General features: G+C 45.9%; 1 protein-coding gene across 5 annotated transcripts in view; it reads right to left on the bottom strand.

Moving 5' to 3' along the window:
- Window positions 1-17,137, bottom strand: part of NAV2 (neuron navigator 2) — a 703,917-nt gene that overhangs the window by 223,649 nt on the left and 463,131 nt on the right. For 4 of the 5 annotated variants that reach the window (XM_073216317.1, XM_037026705.2, XM_073216316.1 and 1 more), the window contains 3 exons: window positions 14,311-14,383; window positions 4,570-4,798; window positions 708-776 (listed from right to left, as the gene is read on the bottom strand). In XM_073216317.1, the coding sequence (XP_073072418.1) occupies window positions 708-776; window positions 4,570-4,798; window positions 14,311-14,383 (371 nt within the window). The remainder of the gene's footprint in view (window positions 1-707; window positions 777-4,569; window positions 4,799-14,310; window positions 14,384-17,137) is intronic. The other variant, XM_037026708.2, reaches the window with a different exon arrangement.

Raw genomic sequence — 17,137 nt, 5'->3', positions numbered from 1 at the left:
AACTGGCCTTGGCCCTACCCTGGAATGGGACCTACAGGATGCAGAAGACGCCAAAACTCTGTGTCCAGAGAACTAGTTAGCGAGCAAGACTAATTTTTATTTTCAGGAAACCGAGGCCATCTCTTCATGGTTTGTAAGAGCACCCCAAAGTGAAAACAGACACAGCTGCCTTGTTGCTTTGCCTCCTCTGACCAAGTGGATTTAATGCTACAGGTCTTCCTAACTCAAGAGAAAACTAACCCCACATTAGTAATTTTAACACCAACAAAAACACAACACATGTAAAAAAGATGCAGGTGAGGTGGGATCAGGGCAAGGACAGAGTGGGGAGTCAAATTCATCATGAAACCACCACAAAAGCCAGCTAGAAACTTACCTCTCCCCACATCACAAGGGATTTTTGATGATCAAGCATACAAAGCCAAAATCCAGAAATGCAGAAACAGGTACACCTGCATTTCAGTTTCACTCTCTTACACACACACACACACACACACACACAAACACAACCCCTCCCCCCCTTTTCAACGACCTCATGGCCACTCCCAAAACTCTCCAGCATTGGGTCATTAGCCAACACAGGTTTGGATTTCTCAAACTGCAAACAGGAAATGGGGAGAGGGACCAAAAGGAAACTTAGCCAAAACAGAGAGAAAACAATTGACAAGATGGGAACCATGCTTTGCAGGACACAGTGAAAGTCTAACCTAGAGATCTTTTTCTGACCCAGAGTGAAGCGGATGATTTTGCTTTGAGGTGAGTCCTTGGATGATGCACTGCATGACAGGGAAGAAAAGAGCGGAAGAGATGAGTGAAGGGAGAGAAGAGATATTAGAAGCACAAATAATAGGAGCCTTAGAACAATGGGAATGCGCCCAGTTTACCCTCTGCCCACTTTTTCCACAATATACAGCCTTCTTCTAACTTTTCTGACTTGACAAAACCCCAGTGTGAAGATACTGCTGTCAAGATTATCCAAGAACTTTTGTGATTTCTTTTGTTCCTTCCTTTCTTTTTTAAACACCAAGTATCTTCTCTGCTACCAATCACTGTAAGGCCTTCTTCCCACACAGTAAGACACAAAAGCGAGTGGTCCCCAACAAGTAAACAAACTTTATACCTTTCCAAGGCGTTTACATGCTTCTAGCTCATGTGCTTGTTCTACCAGGAACTTTTCAGATAACTGCCTCATAAAGGTGACCCAAAAACAACTTTCTGGATCTTTCCTAAACAGTTAAATATTGGTAATATGTAAGGTAGTCACAGATGGAGAGGGAAGCAAGTCTTGGGGACTATGCTCCTCTTCTGGACACTAGACTGGTGAGGAACTTTATGACATGAAATGTGAATCAAATTCTTGCCACCACGTAGATTCATGAGACATGCTGAAGTGAAGGGGTAAAATGGAGTTGCTTTTGGCCATCATACAGGAGTTGCTCAGATTCCTTTATGGCAATGAGTTTCCTTTGTCATCTTCCATGACTCCTTTATTAACAAACTTCATGGAAAAGCTCCCAAATTTTAGTATTTGTTATCCCAAGAGGTACAATATTCAGCCATGTTTCTATGTGGCAGGGTGCTAACACAGGACTGAAAAAAGCTGGCATTTGAGGTTTGCATCAACATTTCACGCTGATGATCAAGGGTCTGAACCTTTACCCTTGGGACTCACGCTATGTCTGTCTATAAGACAGAATTCAAGGACAGAAATACAATGGAACTGAGCCAGTGAGGCAATTTTACTTAAGTTTATAGCCAGAGTGTCAGCACAGGATATCCTATCCCTAGACTTGAGAATAAGTTTATCCTCTGGAAGTAAAATTAGAAAGTATCAGAACATAATGGATGAAACCAGTCATCTGCAGGCAATAGCCCAGCCTGAGCCAGACGGAGGATGCGTGAGGACTAACTTTAAAGCCCAGTGCACATTGCCACATGCTGTGGTGTCAGGAGCCACTTGGGAGTAAATGGATATAAAAACCTGGCCTGAATTTGGCCCTTTTTTAGGTAAAGCACTTAACAGTAGGCTGTTTTTTTTTTTCTTACTGGGAGATGAGTGTCCTGACTGGGACATCTGGTTCTTTTATGAAAACAAACACCTCCCATGGAAATGGGTGCCTCACGCTAGCTCAGCTCAGTGCCACAAGTTAATGTTTCTTAGCACATGCTCCTCAGAGCCCTATGCAGTGAGACGACCTATATCAAATAAGAAGAGTTCTGTAACTAAGCTTAAGGAAGGCTTCCTACACCTCCTTCTGAAGATCCACCATGCACGGGTGCTCCTCTCCCAGGCTCCCTCACCTCAACGAACACCACCCCTTACGTCGCCACGCAAGCCAGAGATCCAGGCTCATCTACGATTCTTCTTTTCCTCATTCCAGAGAGTCAATCTATTTATAATCCTGTTGGATCAACCTCCAAACTATCCTGAACTGGACCAGCCCTGTATCTGCTCTGCCACCTTGATCCAAGCCACTAGCATCTAGAGGACTCTTAACTGGAGTCCTCCCTTCCATTCTTAACTTTTTCATAGTCTTACTCTCTAGAGACAAGCTAACATTAAAAAAAAAATTATAAATCAAATCAAATCTCTCTTCTATTCAAGATACACCCATAGTTTCCTGTCACCATTAGAATGGAATAAAGTCTCTACCGAGTTTACCTCAGGGCCACCAATCACACCATCACCCATGTAAAGGTGGCAGCCTTGTTTACAAGCTGCCTTATCATTTCCCAACTCCCCTCATTCACTGAGTTCCAGCCACACTAGCCTTCTTTATGCTCCTCCAACCTGCCAAGCTTACTTTTGCACCACAGGGCCTCTGCACCAGCTGCTCACTATGGTCGATCTATTCCATACCTGAGCTCTGCATGGCTAGTTCCTGTCATTTGTATAACCACTTTGGTGTCATGTCCTCGGAACTTCCTATCAACCCAACTTAAGTTATTTGACCTAATCCTTCTGAATCTCATCATCTTATAATAACACTATCTGATATTTCCCTGGTTCCTCCATTAGAATGTAGAGAGCACCCTTTGGCCATCTCATTTACCCCCAACTCCAAATGCAGAGGAATGTGCCTGGCACACAAGAGGCATTCACACTAATTAAATAAATGTGTATTGGCAGATTCAAGCATCTGAGTAGACCTGCAATAACCGCTTTAACAATTTAACCCAGATTATTTCCCAATCTTCCCCACACGCACACATTGAACCCTCCCCCTAACAAGTTACCATCCAGGGAATAAGCACTGTGAAGAAAGCAGTGGGGGAAATGATATCCTGATCCAGGTCCATCAGATACTTCTGATCAGAGAATGTTTCCATTCAGTTGGTTTTTCAGGGCAAGGGTGCAGACGCTGAAAGACTGTCTATTTCTCATAGTTAATCCGGGCATCTTTGCTAGCCCACACATTTCCATAATGTGAACTGGATATAATTACATAATTAATTAGGGGATCTGACATCTATCACTGCTGGTTTTAACACCATTTCAGTTGGGAAAGAGCACTTCTCATGGAAAGAAAAAAAACTATAACCATCTATGAGGCATCTGCTCATCTTTTGGCCAACTGCAATGGGCTACTATGGGTAGGGAAGTGTGAAAGAAGCCCTATGGTTACTAATGCTGGTGCTCAGCAACTGGAAAGAAAAAGCCATTATTCTTTAGCATGCATTAAATGAAATCAGGCAGTCATTTTAGTCAGTGACATTTAGAATTGATAGGTAAAGATTTATAGCTCAAAAAACAATCACTGTGGACTTTGCTCTAGAATTTTACCATGAGTCAAAAACTTTCTAGTTCCTAACCCTTATCTTTTTCTTCAGCCATTAAAACAAGTGTTTTCCGAGGTGATCTTTTTGCGGAGATGTTTAGGAATACAATTATTCCTGTTGTAACACCACAGACAGTGACTACCCTGGCATTTTGCTTGCATGTCGTTCTATGCTGAGTCCCCCTGGCCAGCATCAATCCCTCTGGGGACATCAATAAAGTCAGGCCCTAATACTACAAGGCAGATGACCACAGCTAGCACAGCTACCAACCCCATTGCCATCAGGGCATGCTGGCCCACTCAAGGAGGTGGCTGCCTCTTCTCTTGCTAAGAACCACTTGCCATCTTTCTTGTGTGCTCTTGATGGTTCTCTTCTGGCAAAACAGAGGCATTTGCTAGAAGAGAAATCTTGCCTCTACTAAGATAAATTGCTTGCACACATAACACTGAATGCCCAGCTTGTGGGCACACATGAAAAAGAAGTTTGAAGTCTATTTTAGGGGCTGTTTATTGCCTGAGAGCATGCATGTAATAGGCCAGAGTGAAGGCAGGAGCAACTAATAAGCTCTGGCTGCTGGCCACTCTGACCTCTAAAAGTACACATCTCTGCCAGGTACCTGACGCAGCTCTAACGCCATCCATTCCAGGGTCATGCAAATGCTTCACTAACCACCAGTTCTCGGCACTAAGGAAGCACAAATGGAAAGCACATTCAGTGAAGGCTAGACTCTGGTTGGCGTGGAGGAGGAGGCCTGAAAAACAGAGTTATCAGTTGGCAAGGAGCCCCCACCTGGACTGCATGTCAGCTTGTGCTTTTGCCTGCTGCTGTGGTGTTGGCTGGGGCGGCTGGCACGGGGCCTGGAGTGCAGCTGGCCCCTGTGGAGTGCCAGCCTGGTGTAGGGGTGCGGAGGGTGCAGGCGGTGAGCAGAGGGGCTGCTTCTGGGGCTGCTGTTGCTGTTTGTACCGGGACAGGCTGAAGAACAGGCCTAGGATGGCCTTGAGGTTTCCGTTCCTGATCTCTGCAAGACAGGGCAAAGAGTCTTGTTAGAGGAGGAATCCTTTCTGCTCTTGCTTGGTGGGCTCTTCGGCCCTCAGACCAGCTTAATTCCTCTAGGACACGACAGATTTCCTCAACATGTCATTGGTATCACAGTCAATTAAAGTCAGCTCTAAACCACAAGGAAATTAGCTTATTCTCCCCACTAGGATAAGAGTGGATATATGAGGCAAGTTGCAACTGGTTGTCTGGCAAGTGCCAGGAGGAAATTCTCAGTAAGGACACAACCAAAAAAAGTAAGAGTCCGAAGCAAGACTGTGCTTGTCCTAAGGCAAAGCAACCAATCAGGACAGAGCCCCAGGGGACACTCACTGTTCTCCAAGTCTGTGACTTATGCTTCAAGCCCCGCTGAGCATGCCAAGTTCCTGCTGCCCCATTCCAAAACCCTTGCATTGCTTTACTTAATTGTCCTTCCCTCAAATACATGGCCCTGTGTCTCTCTTCTCCATGGAATAAATAATTTTAATTTGGGATGGGTGTGGGAATAGGCTATAAGATTTGCTTGCATAAAGAACTTAGGCAAAAATTCTTATACATTAAAAAGAAAGAAATTAGAAACTTACATGCCTCAACACCCAAAAAGCAAATAACCATATTAAAAAGTGGGTGGAGGATATGAACAGACACTTCTCCAAAGAAGAAATTCAGATGGCCAACAGGCAAATGAAAAGATGCTCCACATTGCTAATTATCAGAGAAATGCAAATTAAAACCACAATGAGATATAACCTCAGTCCAGTTAGGATGGCCAAGAGAGAAACGACTAGGAACAACAAATGCTGGCAAGGATGCGGAGAAAGGGGAACCCTCCTACACTGCTGGTGGGAATGCAAACTAGTTCAACCATTGCAGAAAGCAGTATGGAGGCTCCTCAAAAAACTAAAAATAGAAATACCATTTGACCCAGGAATTATACTCCTAGGAATTTACCCTAAGAATGCAGTATCCTAGTTTGAAAACGACAGATGCATCCCAATGTTTATCACAGCACTATTAACAATAGCCAAGAAATGGAAGCAACCTAAGTGTCCATAAGTAGACGAATGGATATAGAAGATGTGGTACATATACACAATGGAATATTATTCAGTCATAAGAAGAAAACAAATCCTACCATTTGCAACAACATGGATGGAGCTAGAGGGTATTATGCTCAGTGAAATAAGCCAGGTGGAGAAAGACAAGTACCAAATGATTTATTTCACTCATCTGTGGAGTATAAGAGCAAAGTAAAAACTGAAGGAACAAAACAGCAGCAGACTCACAGAACCCAAGAATGGACTAACAGTTACCAAAGGGAAAGGGACTGGGGAGGATGCATGGGGAGGGAGGGAGAGGGGGAATAAGGGGCATCATGATTAGCACACATAACATTGGGCAGGGGGTGGAGGGGGCATGGGGTAGGCAGTACAACACAGAGAAGACAAGTAGCAACTCTATAGCATCTTACTACACTGATGGACAGTGACTGTAATGGGGTATGTGGTGGGGACTTGGTAAGGGGGAGAATCTAGTGACCACAATGTTGCTCATGTGATTGTATATTAATCATACCAAAATAAAAATCAATAAAAATAAATAAATTAGAGCAGAGGAAGGATAAGAAAACTTTAACTCCAGACAGAATTTTTCAGACGTGCAAATACATTTGCCCCAAGGCATGCTTAAAGAGCTGAGGAGAAGGAATAAAATATTTATTCACAGGCAGAGGCTATAGATCAGAGAGTATTTCTCCTGGGGGAACTCTCTCCTCTCCTGCAGTTCTTCCAACACCAGGCGCAATGGCCCGGGTCTGAACTGCCCATAGGTGTGAGGTAACAGGGCCAACCAGCACGAGGGCCAGGGAAGGAACCTTGGAGGCTCCCTCTGCTTTACTTCAACCTTCAGCTGCCTTTCTTTTCCTGTGTTGGCAAGGGGGTTAGAGGGAGTGGGGTTGGAGGAAGGGAAGCATGGCCTGTGTGGATAATGCACACCTACATGTCTGCCCCGGCTGGGCAAGAGACTGCTGGTGAAGGCACAAGGGTTTCCTCCAGGGACCGGCTGAGAGGCACAAGGTATGAATGGGATCCCCTCAGAAAGGCGGCTTACTCCCTGGCAAGCCGGCCAGTGTCCTGGGGGTCATCTGCTGATTTAGGCCAGGCCGAATCACTTCCTGTTGGAACCTCCCCCTCTCCAGGATATGTAGAAACTGACAACATAATTCCTAGAATCCAGCCCACACTCCCTATTTGGGGAGCTAGCAGGTTCTGACTGCGAGGCAACACTGACAGGATACAGAGCTTTTGGAAAACCTAAGCCATGAGTTCCAGTCTGTACCCAACACTTACTAGTGGTGCAACCCTGGGCAGGTCACTTAATCTCTCTGGGCTCAATGGCAATACTGACATAGCTGCCCCTCACATAAGGTTGTTCTGCAGATCAAATGAGAGCATGTACAACACACACTGTAAAAAGTGAAGTCCTTCACTGGTCTTGGTCCCTAGTGACAAGTGTAGCCCAGAATCCTGTATGAGATTCCCAGACAGGTCCAGCTTCAGACCTTAAAAATGACAGCTTTTACTCTGGTGACCTTGTCATTTATCATGGAAGCTGTGATACTTTTGAGAGTGAAAGAGGGGAGGCTTTAATTATGTCAGGATAACAGGTATAAGCCAGGACTGACCTGGACACACGAGGATGCTTATAAAGCATGGTGTGCAATGCAGGGAAGCAGAGAAGGCTCTGAGGGAGCAGCCAAGCCTCTGGTTTCTTTGAGAAGTTCAGCTTTAACCCTTCTCCACCCTCAGGAAAGCAGAGCAGCCGCACACCTGGGGCTCACTCCACTTCTGCTTCTGGGGATCTGTCACAGAGTGTGAGGGTGGCACTGTCTGATTTAGTGGGCTCCTCAGTTTGCTCATGGGAAAACAGAGGGTGAAAATGACCCATCTGTGGTCACCCAGCTGGACACTGACAGGAGTTGGGCAGAGTCCAGAGCTGGCATGCAGGTTAGCACCTACGAAGGAACTTGGGAAAATGGACAACTTCCCCTCAAAATGGAATTCACTGGAGGAAGAAAGTAGAACTAATCTGGGGATAGATGAAATCTATCTAAGACTTAGTTTTAGTGCCTTTTACAATTATCAGGTTACAGAGAATATAACAAGAGCTACTAATTAATATGTATCAGATTAAGCTCTTTACATGCACAGTCTCATCAGTCCCTACAAGCTGGGAAATGAGCAGTAGTATTCCTCTTTTATTTAAGGAGAAACAAGAGGCTCAGAAAGGTTTTATGACTTCTCCAAGGTAATAAATGCTGGAGCTGAGATTTGAATCTAGATTTTTCCAGCTCAAAGCCTGGTCTCCCAACGCTGTGTCACTTGACTTACTTGTACACCCATCATGTGTGGCAAATTTAAAAGCATCCCAGATAATGTTTCATTTATTAAGCTAGCTGGTGGGCATATAACTATGCTTTATTCTTCTTCTGTAAGTTTTCTTTTATTATGGAATATGCCAAACATTCCATAATACTTTCTTTAAACCACATAAGAAAAACAAAGGGAGGAACTAACAATTCAGCATGCCTGGGGCTCAGGGGTTGTCCCGGACAAGCAGCAGGCATGTCCAGCATCAGCACGCTAACCTGCCAGCCCAAACCAAGATAGACAAATGGAGGCAGCTGCCATATTCTCTGCCTACTCTGATTGCTAAGTCAGTGTCCATAACTTAGCATTATTCCCTGAAACATCTTACCTGTCAAAGAGCACAGTGTTCCCATAAATACAGTTTCTCATAGGAGGCAGCATTTTTATTATAAAGATCACTGATATTTAGAGCCAGAGAACCTGAGTTTGAATTACAATGGTCCATCATTTATAGACTCTGAGTTTTCACAAGACTCAACCTTTCTGAGCCTTGGTTTTCTTCTTTAAAACAGGCATATGCCTTGCTGCATCATTCCCACAAGTTTGTTACGAGAATTCAGTGACAAACAAGAAAATGAGTGCAAAGCACCTAGGACACTGCCTGACTCTGTACTTCCCTTTTTGGTTCAGAAAACATGGTCAATTTACCGGCAGCCTCCTCAGAACTCACCACAGGGCTCTTCACCTACAGGAGGCCTAAGCAGCTGCTCCTCTCCGCTATGCCACAGTCATGAGTGACAAGAAGGAAATCAACCACAAATAATCGTGTGTTAGAGAAAACTCAACGGTGATCTGTTTTTTTTAAAACAGCTTTATTGAGGTATAATTTGCATCCATAAAAGTATGCAATGATTTTTCGTCAATTCACTTAGTTTTAGAAAATTTCCATCACCCTGAAGAGTCCCCATGCTCACCTGGACTCAGACCCCAAACCCATTCCCAAGCAACCTCTAATCTGCTTTCTGTTTCTACAGATCTGCCTGTTCTGGACATGCCATAGAAATGGAATCACACAATATGTGGTCTTTTGCATCTGGCTTCTTTCCCTTAGCATAATGTATTTAAGGGTCACCCGTGTCAGAGCATATATCATTCGTTTGTTGCCTCACATTGGAGAGTAACAAGCCACTATATGGATGTACCACATCTTGTTTATCTACTCACCAGCTGGTGGACATTTGGACTGGTTGCTTTTCAGAACACAAAAGCTCATGAGTGGTAGAAGCTGTTTGGGGTTGGAAGCCACACAGTGTATGCCATGGGTGGTCTAGAACAGACAGTGTCCAAAATAGCTGGAACTGTGTTCTTCCCATATTTCCAAATGGCATCTGTCTTTGTCTCACGAGGCCTGGTAAGCTGGTGCCACAAGCAGTCTAGAAACAAAAGCCATCAGCCCACAAAAACGTTTCCTTCATGACATTTCCCAAGCCTTTGGAAAAAAGAATATGATTTTGTACCTGATCAACTACCTTCATCCACTTAATTTTTGGAGAAAGAAAAAAACACAGACCTAGAGAAAACTGACTTGTCCAAGGAGACACTAGTGAGCCAGGATGGGAACCCTGTTTTCCTTTCTCTCCTTGGGGCCGGGCCCATGTAAACTGAAGAACAAACTACACAGGCCATATTCCTACTGCCACTGGAATTCAGTGCTGCCTTGGCTCTTCATTTCCTCGGGCTGACTGGGCTCTTTATCCTCACGGCTGGCTCTAATCTGCACAGGAGCTGCAGGCAATGTTGGGCATAAAGGGGGAAGATAAATAGAGTTATTCGCTTTCAACATTATTTAAGAGAAACCTCAGGCCTGGCTTACAAAGGCACAAATACTGGAATAATCTAATACAAAGAAACCTGCTTTGCAGGGAAGAAGGGATTCAGAGCCAAAGGGAGGATTGCCTCAGACCTCAGAGGCACAGAATTACTATTCCAGTCCCTTGAGCCACCGTGGTGTAAGGCTCACCCGGCTGACTCAGAACTGTGGGTGGCATTATTCCTCCCAACAGGCCGTCTACATAACCTACATTCACCACACAACTTTCCAGCCCCTTCTCACAGCCCCTTCTGTGTCCTGCTCTCTAGGCCTGGCTGTGACTCTGCCCACAGGGGATGTGGCACGCAGGCCAGGGTGGTGGTGGGGGTGGTGGAACAGAGGCTACAAGGCTCCTCCAGCTGAGGGACAGAAATGGTCCCCTCACTGCCAAATTCAGGGGTGTCGGTAGAAGGAAATGGAATCGTCCCACCTGCTGCTTTTATCCTGATGGCCCAGAGACCTCCTGCTCTCTGGCTCAGGATGACAGGAGAGTCACCTAGGTTTCTGGCCAGCAGGGCAGCAAACCAGGTCTGAGCTGATCAAATCAGTGACCAATTTCACTTCAAATGCATACACTCCGGAGGCACTTGGAAGGATCTTCCTGCCTCTGTTTCTCTAATCTGCAAGGCAGATAAAGAAATAGGTCCTTTGCCTCCATCCCATTACCTGGCTAGATTTCCCTTGATCTTCCTTTTTTGTTCGGTGAATGCCAACTCATCCTGTAAAACCCAGGAGAAACATCACTGCCCCCAGGCAGAGCTCTGGGCACCACTGATGCAGTACATACCACTAGCATAGCTCTCTTACTAACTGGATTTAAGGACAGCTTTATACAGCTGACTTTAACTCTCTGTGTAGCCCAGCAAATGTTTGCTGAGCTAAATAGGATACGCCTTATCCCCAGACCTCTACTTCTCCATTACAGGAGGATGGGCTCACAGCCAGGTATTTCTCACAACCCCCAGGGATAAAGGCCATCCTTCTTCACAGGGGCAGGTACAGAAGGTTGTGACAGGTGGACTGTGTGTAGGGGAGGGTCTGAAGGGATCTTGAAAATCACCCAGGGCAGGGTGAGGCCCAGGCTTACAGGACCTGACAAGTCCCCAAGAGCAAACAGATAGGTCCAACCTTTGGGAACACGAAGGGTGCAGGACCTAGTCCAGGGGAAGCACCCCAAACCAGCAGCATTTCCACGGGCCCCACCTGGGCCTGCAGCCTCTGCCCTGGAACAAAGGTTCCCTGGGGCTCCCCAGCAGGCACGCTGGGGCAGGGTCTGAGTTGCTGAAATGCTTCAAGGACAGGTGCATACAGCCACCCTTCTGGGTTCCAAGCCCAGCTTTAGTCACTGGGAAAGGGTGGAGGTGTGCCTATGGGGCTTTCCAGCCTGGCTGATGGTTTTTTATTTCCCCATCAGAGGAGTTGCCTCAGGGTATTTAATCCTCCTCAAAAGGAAAACAAAAAGCATTAAGACTACATCATTATTTCTTTAAACACTGTACTGCTTTTCCAGTAGTTAATGCAGGTGGCTAGAAGCCCGGAGTGGTACAGAGTAGGAAACACCATGCCTTGGAATCAGCACATGTGAGCAGCTTATACCCTCTGCTGACCTTGTGGGCCTCCCTTTTCCCACATGTAACTTAATCTCTTGGACCTTAGTTTCATCTGTCTGATGGGGATAATACAAATACCACCTTGTAAGGTTGCTGTGGAGATTAAATAAAACATAAAATGTGCACAGCGCTCAGCTCAGTGACTGACACATGCCTGGGTCCTCAAATGGTTTCTGTTACTATAATCTAAAAGTATGTCTAGTGAGATAATTCCCATAACCTTGATATTGTGAATAAGGCCCATCTGAGGATAAAAGGTTTTAAGTACCCCTTGCTTTCTAAGTTCAAGAAGTTGATAAAAGATAGGGCAGGTCACCTTCCCAGACTGTACTAGTTCAGAATCAGTATTACCAGCCAACAACATCAGCATCCCCCACCCCACTAACACCCAAGGAAGGAGGTGCAGATGAGAGGAAGTCACTGTGACCGGGGGAGGATGGTGATGCCTGATGGTCACGGGGACAGGGTACTTCCTCCCCTCACCGAGGAGCAAGAAGATGGGGTCCTTGCCTCTCTCAAAGACAAAGGAGTGAAGGCTCTCAGAGAATCACTCCAAGTGGGGGTGCTGGCATTCTAGTCCCCAGGTGGACGTCTGCTTAGCAGAGAATGTGGCCGATCTGCTGCTTGGCCCAAGAGCTGGAGAGAGACTGTACGGTGGGGGGCTTCCAGCTGACCAGAGGCCGGCCCCAACAACTGCACGTGGAAGACGGACCCCAAACATTCCTGTTGGGTCTGTGGTGAATAATCCAGGATTATGAGGCTGAGGTCTACACCCTCACCAGGACCACCTCAGTGTGGGGACAATGAGGCGCCTGAAGCCGGAGGATGGCATACGGAGGCTACCAGCTGGGGGTGAGCTGGAAGAGCTGGTCAAACCTCACAAAAGACTACCAAGGTACTGGGAGCAGCATGAGAGCAAGTCTGTGGTCAGCAGCATGTGCAGAGACTTAGTTAATAACATTTACTGAGTAGTGTTTCTATGTCTTAAGGTCCAGAGAGAATGGGGCAGGACGGGTGGGAGGGAAAGAGGCCGAAAGCAGGACAATAGGTAGACAGACAGCAGAGTAGCCAGGGGCCACCTCCAGGCCACATGGGATGAGGCTGATACACAGAACCCACATCCCAGAGAGCCCTTTCTGCTGAGCATGACTCTGTGAAAGCCCCAGCTGACACCCTGCTGGGGCTGCAGGCTTGGGATCCAACCACTCCCAGAAAACATCAGTGTGTGCCTGCTGCCTACCAGCCAGCACAAGAACTCTCCACCAGGAGGACATAATGTGTTCCCTGGAATGGGAATTTGCACTTCCCTACCTATCCACAGGAACACCTACAACAACCACCCACCCCCAGGCCCCAGCAAAGTGCATTCCACATGCCATCAGCCCAGACCTTAACCCCACGCAGGAGGGGCCACACCCTGGGACAAGAGAATCCTCCAAGGACCCTCCCTGCAGAGCTGGGATTAGATCTAACCACCAACAGCTGCTGTGTAGACCTGTGGATGCAGCATGACTGCAGTAGGGTTGCCCGTTGGACAGCTGCTCTTGGAAGAAATGTGACTGTGTCTGACCTGAGACAGGCCCAGCATATTCGAGGTCCCATTCAGAAACACGACACACTCATGAGGCACCAATAATGGCCACCTGCCCCTAAGACCAGAAACGACTACAGTTCAAAAGTACAGCCAGGAAAACCAGGCTTTCCTCGCACAGCAAAGCAAAGGCAAGGAACAGACCCTGCGTGGATCTCATCGGCAAACTTACCTGCTCCACTGGGCTGCTTCCCTCCTCATTGCTCCTTTCCTCCCTACTCTGACCATAGGAGCTGATGCTAACAGGCATCTTTTCAAAAAATGACCTCGCTAGGGAAAGGTGGTATCATCTGAAGCCAAAACTGCTTTACCTGTTCCAGGAAAGCTGGAGGCCGGTGCAGTCTAATGAGTTCGGGAGGGTGCTGGGGCCTAGAGCAGCTTTTGAGCTGGCAGCTGCTTATATTTACAAACAGGAGGGAGTGTGAAAGGTTCCAGGGTGCAATGTTGCTTGAGGGGGCTGAGAATTTGGACAAGCCGTCTCTAGACCAATACCTAACTGAACAACAAACCACCAGCAAAAGCTAATGTGTTAATTAGCCACCAAAGTGGAGTTAATTAAAAACTAATCAGGATGTCAAAATGCACCATCTCATTAATAAATCGGGTGCTTTCTTTGGTTGGGAAAATTGCTGCTGCTTCTAATAGAAGAGATAAGGATTAGGCATTTTTCCCTGGGAACTGTACAGTTTAAATATGTTCTGTGGTTAAATGTTCTCTCTCTCCCAGATAAGGTCTGGCTTGATAATTAACTGAATTGCTCATTGGGTGAATCCAATCAGCATTGTTTAAATGCTTTTCAGAGAGAAGCAGCACCATCCTCACCACTCTCTCAGTGTCCTGCAGACAGGGCCAGCATGGCTCAATCTGCATTCTTGGAGTGATTCTTTAGGTTGTCAAAAATTTGGCATCCTCAAGTCTAGAAAAGAATAGAGCAATCTTGAAGCCAGAAGAAGCCACTAGCACCCCTTGGCTGAACTGTATTAACGTCACCAATAAGTAACAGGCAGGCATTTCCAACGATGGAAAGGCAGATTCATAACAAGCACTGTGACTCACCTTCTGCAGACAGCCCCTGGATGTTTATTCCCTTAGCTGCCAGGAAATGCAAGCAGGCATCTATGTTTTCAATCTGGGGGGAGAAAAACCAACAATATACACTCAGTAAACGTGCAGCCATCTCTAGAGCCACCTCTCACTAGGAGTAAAGGGCTATGTTGGAGAGAGGGTTCACCACGCATTAGCTGCAGTTCTCAACAAGGAAAAAAAGACAGGAAAACGCCGGATGGATGGATACAGGTTGGGACTCCCCGTTACCCCCGTCTGAACTTGCACAGGAAAAGGTTACTTAATATCCCAAAACCACACAGCACCAAAGTTGAGGCCCTGGATTGTGCACGCCTACAAAAAATAACCAGGGTGGAAATGGAGCTCTTATGCTGATCACTGTCACCAGTACCATCCTGAAAACTTGAACAACTGCCAGAAACATGGAGGTGGGGAAAAGGAAGAGCTGGTCAAATCCCACCCAAGCAGCTGGAAGAAATTTCCAGCTAACGAGGAGGCAGGCAGTCAAATATAAAAATAGTGAACAGGAATTTCACTGTTTCAGCAGGAATTCAGCAGGAATTCGGACAGTGTTTACTCACAAATTCTCAGGATGGCGGGCGTTGCAGATAACCAGGCAGGGCTGCGACCTCACCAAACCCCTCTGTACTTTGTGCTTTCTGTGGCAAGAAGGGACCCACAGCCAGAGTCTCAGAGCCTTCCCAGATTTGCCAGGGCTGATGCCGTGGCCAAGGGCATGCCAAAATGTCTAGCCCTCAGGAAAGAACAAATAGGTCATTCCCAAAGGTCTGATTCGACTTCAGTTGTCAGAGCTAATTATTTTTTTGGTCTGCAGGAAAATGTTCAGACTTGATTAATGTCGATGGTGACCATGAATGAAAGAAATTGCATTAGACTTGGCAATCGGAATCTTTGAAAGTTCACACAATTTGCATTTCACAAATGGAGAGCCCCATCACCTCACCTTCACAACCCTTAACCCCACCTGACTTCCCAGGCTCCATTCCACATTCTTAAGAAACTCAAACCAGTATTTAACCCATGAGGTTTATTTAGAATCAATGACTATCTTTCATGGTGTACATGTGACCATTCTCCCTCCTCTTCCCTAAGCAATATCCTGATAGTTCCTCTGGAGCCAGGCTCCAAGGCAGTCTTCCTAAAGCCACCCTCTGTCAATGTCTGGCTTTTTTTTCTCTTCTCCCAGTCTTCACATCTTCCACATGCTTTATATTAAGCTATGGGGCACCTCATGAAAACTGCACCCATTTTATAAGAATCCACTCAACCCTGAGCTTGAGGTGCTCCATCCTCGCATTTCTTAGCTCAGGCTCCCATCTTGTTCCCAGCCTCCCACTCACCTTCAAGGCTCCTCATCTAGAAGACTTTTTTCATCTCTAGGAAAAAGGGCAGAATGTAATTTCCTGCAAACTGAATGAACACTGATGCTATGGATTATGCCTGCCACCATTGCAGAAATTCATTTCTTATAAAGAGAGGAGAAAAATGAGATTGCATTTAACTCTCATCTTTCCAGCCTAGGATGACTGACAAGGACAATCAGGTGCTACCATCTTGGAGGGAAGAGGGGAGGGGAAAGGAAGGAAGAGAATGGCTAGGACGGCCATGTGGAAGCTGTTCTGGAGCAGTCGGCTTGCATTTGTAAGTGTAATAAAAATTCTATCCCTAAATGCTATTTCACCCTGTTACAAAACCCTACTTTTGAGAAAACTACTAGTCCTTCTCTGTTGTACCCACTGGATATACACCAAACCACTCAGAAGGATTTGCTGCCCTCACAGAGAGGGACTAGTCTTTAAACCATGATAAAATCATAAAAATCTTCCTCTACCCTTTGTCTCTTTCTATAATCCTACTCTCCTCAGTATCTTGCACATGGCTTGAAAGCAAGGCTTTGGCAATTATGACCCCACGGAAAATGGGAAAAACAAAAGCTGACCACCCCTGAACCTGTTAATGCAAAATCAAAACAGTGCACATGATATTGATCCTGGTAAGTGTTATATAGGTGGGCTGACATGGGCAGGTTATGTTTTATCAACAATTGTGCAGCACTGTGATATTGAACAAGACAAGACATTCACCAACATATTCAAGAAAAGCACTACTCTACTGCAGTATTGTAACTATAGATATTTTCTTCCAAGGACCATAAAGTACATTTATTCATCACATTCATGGAGTATTCAATGCATCCTGTAAACCTAGCCCTGGTCCATTTTGATTCAGCCATCTACCGGGCTTTCTTCTATTATTAAATTCTATTAAAGGAATGAATTACTGTAAGTAGGTTACCTGGAATACTTCCTGTTGATTTTTTAAAACCCTATCACTCTTTCAACACATTTGGTGATTTAAATCAGTAGTTCTCCACCGGGCATTGGGTGAGTGGTGGAAAAGAGGCAGTGATTTTGTCCATTCAGGGGATATCTGGCAATGGCTGGCAACATTTTGTGTTGTCACAATCTGGGCAGGGGATGCTATAGGCATTTGGGGGGTAGAGGCCAAGGATGCTGAACATCTTACAGTGTGCAGGAGCCCCCACCCCAACAACAAAGAATTATCCAATCCAAAATGTCAGTATTGTCAAGGTTTGGAAATGTGAATTATGTGATTCTTTTAATCATTCATTCAACGTAACTGAGTGGATGTCTGCTCTGTGCTTGATTCTTCTCTAGGTGGTAGTCTGGAGTCCCCCTCCTCGTCCAGGGGCCCACATTTACACAATCGCTCTCTTTAGGGTCCACAGAGCCATTTGACACACACACCCTGACTCCCAATCCATTTCCGGGAGAAT

The sequence above is a fragment of the Manis javanica genome, chromosome 11 (assembly GCF_040802235.1).
Source record: "Manis javanica isolate MJ-LG chromosome 11, MJ_LKY, whole genome shotgun sequence".
In the NCBI taxonomy this organism is placed as follows: Eukaryota; Metazoa; Chordata; class Mammalia; order Pholidota; family Manidae; genus Manis; species Manis javanica.
This window is presented reverse-complemented; position numbering and strand designations above follow the sequence as displayed.